The sequence below is a fragment of the Lotus japonicus genome, chromosome 3 (genome assembly GCF_012489685.1).
Source record: "Lotus japonicus ecotype B-129 chromosome 3, LjGifu_v1.2".
Taxonomy (NCBI): Eukaryota; Viridiplantae; Streptophyta; class Magnoliopsida; order Fabales; family Fabaceae; genus Lotus; species Lotus japonicus.
The window spans coordinates 13,799,218-13,809,576 of record NC_080043.1 but is presented as its reverse complement, the minus strand read 5'-3'; the positions used below and the strand labels follow the sequence as shown (position 1 = coordinate 13,809,576).

Genomic DNA, 10,359 nt, shown 5'->3' with positions numbered 1-10,359 from the left:
AAGTGAGAGCATTTAAAAAGAGGAATTATACAATTGTGATGGAGGAGGAGAATAATGTCAAGTTCCAACAAAAGATTTTTTTTTTGGTGATTGGGAAAAAGTTCCAGCAACATATTAAGTACATTGTTTAGAATTTTTTAATAAGTTTATTTCAAAGATCAATTCTAACAGAAGCTTATGAGAGTTGCTTCTTACTACTAAAATTGATTCTATGAAAAAATAAGTTAATCCAAACATGCTGTAAGATTTGGTTGAATCAGTTTTAGGAGGAAAACCATTGGCAGCAGCATTGGGGGCAAACATGAAAGAAAAACCATTGACAACAACAGGTGTACATTGTGTTCTTCCGCCATTTATCCCCCAGATTGAGGAGCCAACAACAGGATAAGAAAGTTGGATTTTGTGATTTCTAAAGGATGTACAAGTCACTAATCTGTAGCTGATGATTTTTTTAAATTTAATCTAATGATGAAAGAATGAGAGTTAAATATCACTAGCGTAAAATTAATATGAACTGCACCATTGATTAAATCTTAAAAAACAAGCCTCTCAAGGAAAGAGTCGGAAACCTCAAAAAAGTTTCGAAGAAACGGGGTAAAAAACAGCAGCATCCAGGTAAATTTTGTTTAAGAGCAACTCTCAACAGTTTTACCGACCAAATCCACGTTTATGATGAAATAAATAAACACAAAAATCCAGTGAATTTAGGATTTCCCTAATTGCAGGGAATCCAAACCCTAACTGAGAAAATCCTTTTAACATTAAATTATACCCTTACTGTGAGATTCGATGTCCTATGAAAACATACTTTAGGCTCATCTTTTTATTCTATGAATCCAGGCCTCAACTCAAGCACATTTGGCCAAATATGCATTCCATCCTTGAAGCCGGTACTCATGAGCTGCCTCAGCAGGATTTGCTGCTTTGATGATGCCACGTCCCACGATGATAATGTCACTGCCCCTATCATGGACGACCTACAAAAACGTTTTGTGAATTGTCAATATCACTATGCTCAAAGATAGGGTAAGAAAAATGAGGAAACCAGTTGCAGATAGCAGAAAGAGTTGGATGGAAAAACTACAATCTCTATATCACAACCAAGCTATCCTTAAGGAAAAGATAAGACAGAACCAACTAGCAAAATATCTCAATAGTATTGTTTAAACACAAACATGTTCTGAACTGAATTTAGGTACTAGTTCTAAACGCCCATATCATAATTAGATGTTATCTAAATTACCAAGAGTCCAAGACAGTATATTAACAACTCCTTTTAATTCCGTTTAATCTTAAAGACAATGCAGGAATTTGAGGGCCACACTCCTCACCCTTACCCTTTTTCATCCATAGAAGTTCATTTCAACCCAAGAAAGAATAATGGATAACAGTGAAATACTTGTGCCTGTATTTATACTCAGTATATGACTAAAAGATGCATGCCAACAAGAAAAAACTTACAGAATATGGAGTGTTATATTGCTGCCCTAGAGCATCACCACCAGTCACCATTTGAACTCCAGGAGTTGCCTGAATGAAAGAAGGATTTATGGGTGCCCCTGGCCATGATGCTGGATTGACTGAGATAAAGCCAATTACGAAATCAGAATGATCCTCAGCAATTTTCACAGCAGCAGCGGTATAATCTCCCTTGGCAAAGTTACCAGCTGAACTCATTTCAGCAAGCAGCAACAGACCCCTCCCACGAGGCAAACCCTGAGTATGATTCAAGAAACATGTTAGATTATCAATCAAAGTCTCGCTATAGTAGTTATAATATACTGAAAATGACCATCTTTTCAGACCTTCAATTTCAGTCCGTCCACAATTCCAGGGCCGGAGATTATGTGAGCATTTACAATGTGAGCCCAGTCCAATATATGAAAGATCCCTCTGCAGAAAATGGAACAGAAACATGTCATATTGAATTCAGAAACATATGAGAAGAATCCAACTAGAAAAGGAATCCAAGATAGTTGATCGAAGTCTCACCCTTCATATTGCATGGTCACTGTGTTACCAATGTCAGCAAATTTACGATCCTCAAAGATTAAGAAGTTATGCTTTTCTGCAATCTTCAATAGGATAAAGCATACATAGTCATATATAAATCACCATTCCATTTTGATAAATGCTAGAAATCTTTTAGTGTTAGTATTATCAGGAATGAAAAGTTTCTTCTGATATCTCAAAAGAAAAAGAGACATGTGAACACAACAGGGGTTCTTGTAGAACTATACCGAAAGAAGCTTGGAGCCAAAATCAGGAGTGAAATCTGGCAAAATATCCACATGAGTCTTCAGCAAACATATCTCAGGTCCAACCTGACAGAAAACCAGCAAAATTAGTTAACAGAAAATTAATTGTTATGGCCAAACTTCTAATTACAATCCAGTTGGTGACAATAAGCCAGAGAACACAGGACTTTTCAAGTATACAAGAGAGAACACAACATGCCATGGACTAATTAAAAAAATAAATGAAAAGAATACTTCGCTAGCTGAGTCCATGTGAAAAGAATAGTATTTGTCCCTAAAAATGATTTCCTCATTGCTATGGGAGATTTTATTTTACCAAGAAAATTACCAAGTTCTCACCTTCTCAGCGATTTCAAGCAATTCAGCGGCAGTTCCAACATCTGCAGCCAAACACAGATTACTCTCCTTCTCAGCCATTATCTCAAACAACCTCTTTCCTGTTGGATTCTTGGACAGCTTAGACCTCTCTACAAATGACAAAGCTTTGGCCTTAGTCGTTGGCTTCTCCACCTTCGCCACAGAAGCAACCTTCCGATTCTCGTCTAAGAATCTTGTAACAACCCCTACCATCTCCTCATCAAGCTTCCCATGATCCTTCAAAATTTTCACCATTTCAGTCAATTTAATAATTGCATGCAGCTTGATGCCATTCTCCTCCAAATTTTCCCTCCCACCTTGCTCTCTATCAATCAAGACAACAGCATCAGTGATCTTCAACCCTACAGAACGCAGCGGCGCAGCTGTTTCCAAAACCGATGTGCCACTGGTAACCAAATCCTCAATGATCAAGCAACTTTGGCCAGGCTCAAAATCACCTTCAATGGCTTTAGCAGTGCCATAGTCTTTGACTTCCTTGCGACGCATGACCATAGGGATGTTCTGAGCAAGAGACACAGAGGTGGCAATGGGCAAGGCAGTGTAAGGGACACCACAGACAACATCAAAGGAAGTTGAAGAGACAGAGGAAATCAGGGTTTGAGAGATTTGGTGGAGGAGGGAAGGGTAAGATATAATGAGGCGGAGGTCAATGTAGATTGGCGAGGAGATGCCAGACTTGAGCTTGAAGTTCCCGAACTTGACAGCTGAAATCTCATGGAGTTGAAGAACAAGAGATTCTTTCAATGATGACGCCGACATTTCCACACCAAAAAATTGCCCTTCGAGTGTGTCCTAGAGATAAGTAACCAGTGTCATTCAGTAAGCATCATAATCAACAATTGCAAATTTTGAAAAAAAAAACAACTAGATGTAAATGTAAAAATGCAAAATACGTTTTAAGCATTAGAATGGATAGCACACTATAAACTTCGTCACAGTATTCGCACATCATAGATTTGGGCAATTCCTACAACATGGTTTTAAATTGCAATTGGCAACTGCAACCATAATTGCGGATTTGGGAGATCTTCACAACCGCATCACGACCACAATTACACTCGTATAGACCGAGTTGGTCCACAATTTTTCACAATTTGTGCAGTGCAACCGCAGTCTAAAACCATGCATATCACATCAGAACAGAAATGGTTTGAAAAAAATACCACAGACCACAGTGATAAGGATGAAGCAACAAACAACAAGACAAATTCAAAAAAAAAAAAAGATGGCAAACCATATTTCAACCAAGCAAAAGATTGATCAAGATTTCTAAAGCATCATTATCCACACCCTCAAAAAAAAGTTCTACACAACTAATGGCAGCTAGGATTCATGGACCATATGAATGGATATAAGAAACAGGGTCATATTAACATTCACATACAGGACACATAAGGAAAAAAAAATGGTAAACAGAGACAGAGTCAAGTTCACATTCACAAATTCACATTCACATACAGGAAAGACATAAGAGAAAACAAAATGGCAAACAGGGTCACATTCACATAGATGAAGACTATAGAATATGGTGAAGTTTGCAAACAGGGTCACGTTCATGATCAGAAACAAAACAACAAGAAGTGAAGTTACTGAACAGATCAAAGAGAAGCCAAGCAAAAGACATACGGGTGGAGATGATGGTAGCGGCTGGAAGAGGACGGCGGAGAGAGAGTGAGGAGCAGGGGATGCTTTTGCTCTGATGCTCAGAATGTTGTTAGATTTGTGTTTGGAGCCGTATACTGAGTGAGGGTTTATACTATATAGTACTATCAAGTGGGTAAAACGACATAGTTTTGATGTAAAAGTTACATCAACACAACACAAGACTGAAACTCAAAAGAGGAAGTAATTGATTTCAGATTGACCCAAATTTTAGGTGAATAAATTATTTAATTTTGTCAAAAACTGGAATAAGATTTAGTTGTTCTTTGATGTTAATCATTTGTGTAAAAAAATCTAGTACAGATATATAGTTGAATTTGAGCCAAAGTGCAATAATCTAGATAACAAATGAAGCTATAACAATCAATGTGAATAATAATACACAGACTTTATAGGAACAATATTCAAAAAAGTGGAGAGGCCATAAAGTGGAAGGCGAAGTTTCATTTCAGTATCTTCATTTCATTATAACCTTTAAAACTCATTCACCTATGTTTTGATCTTAAAAAACAAAACTTAGCCACAATGCATCATGCTATATAACATAATCACATGAAAAATAAAACTAATATAGGGGGAGAGATAGAGAGGTGCACCAGGGGGAGGTAGAGAGAGAGAGATAGGGACTTTTCTTCTTTGGGCAGGGACAATAAGGTGGCTGCTTGGTGCTTATGCAATGTTAGTGACTACGAGGTAGAGAGATCAGTACTGGCCAACTTTACCAAGGTACGAGAGAACATCCATAGAATAAAATAGTGACTTGATTCCCCTAAATTGAAGTGAAGTATTTGGAGATGAATTAAGTTTAGAGACATGGGAAGAAATGAGAAAAATTAAGAGTATTTGATGGGTGTATAATTGAAAAAGAAGAGATAAAAAAAATGAAGTAGAAGCTTAAATAAATCAAACTCTTTATAGATAGTACAAAAGTTACTCTCTACGTGTATCCCTAAAACTGAAGGACATGGTATCCCCTGAATTTAGAGGTGAAATTATGAATGTATCTTTAATTTACATTTCAATTTACACAAAAATTTCATTCTCTATTTTATATTTCTTGCAACTCTATCACTATAAAAAGTTCAAATGAGATAGTTCCTTACATTACGAAGTAATTAACTTTATAACAAGTAGGTTAGTTCACTCCTACTTGTGGATGATTTAGAGTGTAGGAAATTGGGAATAACTCGCTTCTTGCAGATGATTTAGGATTACTTTTATATGCTTTTAAATTGTCTAGCCATTACGGACTGTGAAACTTCTCTTAAATAGTTTCTCTGTTTTTCACCCTTATTCAAATAATCTTGTATGCATGACAATTGCAGTTAGGTTTGGTATAGCCTGTCAACTTTTTGGCACTTGAGGGATATAGTTGACTCACATAGGATTCTTAGATAGCATGTATAAATATGGGGGATATAATCTCATTACTTAGCAATCTCAAAGCTTATTTTATTCCATTATCCAATATAATTTTAATTGTTTTTGTTATTTTTTACTTTGCATGTTCAAAACCAACCAACTCTTTGATTTCCTAGAAATGAGTTTTCCTTTGAAATTAGACGCTCATACCTTAGTCTCTAGAGTTCAATAATTGAGACTTTTTTTTTTTTTTAAAGTGAGTCTTAACTCCTATATAAATTTTGTGTTAGTTTGTACTTACTCTATTATATATGCACTAGTGTTTTTTACCCGCGCGTTGCACGGGAAATATGTCTATTGTATTTGATATATTAATTAATACTTTGATTATTAAAAATATATTAAACAACGAATGAAATAGAAAAGTCAGAATTGATGAGTAAAGTGGACATAAAGACTTCTCTTCTAAGCCCGATTGAGATCAAGAGGAACTCGTTTCACATTCTTTGTAAATATGAAGACGATAACACAAATCATAGATATAAGGAATTATCAACATATTAATCTTAAAAAAAAATTAATGTGATAGTAGCACAAATCAGGATTGTGTAAGATATATCATAAAGTATAACATTATTGTGTTTATTCCAACTAAGTAGGGATGACAATGGGTAGGTACTATAGTACCATCTCCATACCCGCGTTTTTAAAAATTACATGTACCCGTCTCCATACTCACGTGGGTAGCAACTCGAAGCTCTCCACCTTTAGACAATTCAATGTCGTTATAGGAAGCTATCCATCTTTGCTAAAATCTAAATCTATGGATGACAATGGATCTCAAAATCATAGGGTACCCGCAAAAAATATCCACTATGGGTAGGGTAAAAAACCGCTAAATGGGTATGAGGTTGAGTATAGATAATTACCCGCAAAAAATAGAGGGTATGGGTGCGGGTATGGGTACTATAGTACCCAACCGGCCCATATCCGCACACACATGTTATTATTATTATTATTATTATTATTATTATTATTATTATTTGAGAATATATTAACAAATTAACTTAAGCTATAGCTTTCAAACTCACTCTTCTTAAAAAAAAGTTTGGGATATATTAATTAATACTCTAAAAATAAATAATAAATAAATTAAGATAAAATCAAGAAATAAACCACCTAAATCCTAATCAAATCTAAAATTTAAAAATGTATTTTTTTTACTCTAAAAATAAATCAAAAATAAATTAAGATAAAATCAAGAAATAAACAACATAAATCCTAATCAAATCTAAAATTTAAAAATGAATTTTTTAATGAGAATTAATCTGAGAATGACATGTGTTATTTTTTTTTTTCCAATTAGTGAATATTCTGCACCCTAGAAGATTTTCTTTTCCTCAATCATTTTGCTTTTGATTAAGAAGATAAAAGCACGAATCCTTAAAGGATATGACATCTTACAATTAGTTGAAGAACAAAATCAATTCATGAAGAAGATTGAAACAGAAACCCAAAATGAAGTCTTGAAGAACAAAATACTCTCTTTCACCAATTTGAAAGGACTGTGGTGAAAGAATTGTATTTAGTGTATTTGTGAATCTTGGGGTAGAGTCCTTGTGAAACAAAAAATCAAAGGAACATTTCAGTCAAGAGAAACAAAAAATGATGTATTGCCTCATATGTGCGCACCCCAGCAAATTATCTATACATGTAAGAAAAAAACAAAATAATTCTCTCACCCAAAATAATTGTGGTTACTTCACCAATAAACTTAAACTAACAATCAATTTAAATTGAACTTAAGGAAATATATAGAGTAAAGTAAGATAAGTCACCCAATTGGCATACTAAAACATGAGTATATGCAAAACTAATGAGTTTGAGAAAAACATGAACCAACCTTAAGAATGAGCTAACCATACTCATGAAGATTAAATGTGAGCTCTTCATATGCTTTCATCAATTTGACTGACCTGTGCATCATTAAAAAAAAATAGTAAGTTGTGCATCATTCACATACAGTGCAAATAGTATACTTATATACACAGCTCAAACATGATGAATACAAACGTGCAAAATTTGAGAAATAAATATAAATTCAGGCTATCCTAAGTTTCGTAAATTTCTATAAATTATACCAAAATCTGGTTTAGAATGGCTTCAAACGCATGGATTTCTACAAACTATACTAAAATCTGGTTTAAAAAAATACAAAAGCGGAAGTAGAACAATAGAAAAAACATTACGTCTTCAACAATGATTCGTTAAAGGGTCTATGCAAAAATTTGTAAACTTTTGGATCAAAACACACAAAATATGTGAAATTTAAGAATCCAGGATTGAATTACGAACAAAGGATAAACGAAATAGCACAAACCATCAATCACAGCATGATAAACTCTTCTTCACGTAACATCATCTTACGACATACCTCTGTCGTGATCGCGACATGTGGCAGAGGTAGAAATAGCAGCTATCAAATCTCTGCGTGTCCATGGTAGCTTTGTAGACCCTCAGCACCAAATCAACTCCCTTTTCTTAGAATTAGCATTAAATAAATAATAAGATAAAATCAAGAAATAAACAACCTAAATCCTAATCAAATCTAAACTTTAAAAAGGTACTAAATAAAGATAGATAAAAACTACCAAAATCTAGCAAATCACAATAAAAAACTCATAAAATCCTGAATTAAATAAAAATATGAAAATTCAATAAAAATACCATAAAAATTCATTTATACTCTAAATGTAACTCAAAAATAAATAAAATATTTCATGAAATTAAAATTAAATAAATAATAAATAAGGATAGATAAAAACTATCAAAATCTAGAAAATCGCAATAAAAACTCATAAAATCCTGCATTAATTAAAAATTCGAAAATTCAATAAAAATTAATTATTATACTCTATAAATAAATGTAAAATAAAATAAAATATTTCCTGGAAGTAAAATTAAATACATAATAAGATAAAATTAAGAAATAAACAACATAAATTCTAATCAAATCTAAAATTTAAAAAGGTACTAAATAAAGATAGATAAAAACTACCAAGTCTAGCAAATCACAATAAAAACTCATAAAATCCTGAATTAATTAAAAATCTGAAAATTTAAGAAAATTTAATTAATATACTCTTAAAGTGAATCTAAAATAAAATAAAGTATTTTCTGGATTTAAAATAAATGATAAGATAAATTAAAATAAAATTAAGAAATTAACAACCTAAATCCCAATCAAATCTAATATTAAAAATGGTATTAAATAAAGATAGATAAAAACTAACAAAATCTAGCAAATCACAATAAAAACTCATAAAATCCCGAATTAATAAAAAATTCGAAAATTCAATAAAAATTAATCAATTTATTCTAAAAATAAATTTAAAATAAATTAAAAGACCAAATCTTATCTTTTAAAATAATATCAATCAATTATTTTAGAATATATAAAATTAAAACATATATCAATTGAAAATTATATCTTCTAAAATAATATCAATTAATTAGGTTAGAATATATAAAATTAAAATATATATCAATTGAAAATTATATCCTCTAACAAATTGACACGTGGAATAATTTTTATGAGAATTAATCTGGGAGCGACACGTCACTAACTTGGCCTGTGGGAGCGACACGTCATGCTAGAAGTTGTTCTTTTCTAATATATATAGATAGATGTGTTTGAAACCCAACAAATTTTTTGTGTCATTACCGGAAACTAAATTAAATGGTTAATTTTAAAGGTTTCATTGATTTAGGTGTTTACTGCTTTTCTATTTTCTATGTTTTCATGTTACTCTCTTTGTTTTTGTCTTTAGTCGTTTTTTCTTTATATAAGTTGTTGTTTTATTTTCCTTTGGGTGGTTCAAGTGCATGCTAATCCGTTCTTTGAAGCATGTTTTGCAGTTTGACAGTAAAATTAACTCACAAGTTAACAAGAGAGCAAAGAGAAAGGCTAAAGATGCACCATTATTAGAGGGGACATTGTAGAAGTTCTTCACTTTCACCATTGGAGTGACGGATAACATATGTCGTCCTATAGTTACATCTACAAATTTTGAGTTGAAGCCGACACTCATGTCAATGGTCCATAATTTTGTACAGTTCAGTGGCCTCTTAGGACATCTGTTGGTCCACTTGAAGAAGTTCCTAAAGATCACATATATGGTGAAGTGCAGCAATGTGCCTATTAGCGCTATTCGCTTTGGATTATCTTAATTCTCCCTCACATATAGGGTGTCAGATTGATTCACTTCCCTTCTTGAATGATACATCACCACATAAGAGGAGTGGATTGTATACCAAAATATTTGTGACAGAGTACTTCCCACCTTCCAATGCGAGTCTAAAGTGCATGATTTTTACTATGTTTTTCATATATTTTGGTACCTTAATTTTGTATTATTTTTACAAAAATCACGTGTTTTATGATGAATTTCAAAATTTGCAATAGGCAGGTCAAAAGTGGAAAAAGTGAAATGTGAAAGAAAAACTAGTAAAAAGTGAAGACTTGCATGATGAAGAGGAAACACGATCTGCTTTATCTAATTGATGAGTCTATACGGTGTCAAATCCCTACACATCTTGTATTGCCTTTGGTCGTTCGGTTTCTAATCTGTTTTAATCAATAATATTCTAAGTTCTCTCAAACTCTATGCTCATTACTTTGAAACACGTGGATCATTTA

At 32.9% G+C, this 10,359-nt stretch overlaps 1 protein-coding gene across 1 annotated transcript; it reads right to left on the bottom strand.

Moving 5' to 3' along the window:
• Window positions 1-595: 595 nt before the first annotated feature.
• LOC130748159 (uridine 5'-monophosphate synthase) lies at window positions 596-4,418 on the bottom strand. Its single transcript, XM_057601321.1, has 7 exons — window positions 4,263-4,418; window positions 2,598-3,428; window positions 2,241-2,324; window positions 1,993-2,075; window positions 1,806-1,893; window positions 1,462-1,716; window positions 596-977 (listed from the first exon to the last, which is right to left on the bottom strand). The coding sequence occupies exons 2-7, from the start codon at window positions 3,393-3,395 to the stop codon at window positions 849-851; spliced, it is 1,437 nt and encodes a 478-aa protein (XP_057457304.1). The 5' UTR covers window positions 3,396-3,428; window positions 4,263-4,418; the 3' UTR covers window positions 596-848.
• Window positions 4,419-10,359: the final 5,941 nt, after the last annotated feature.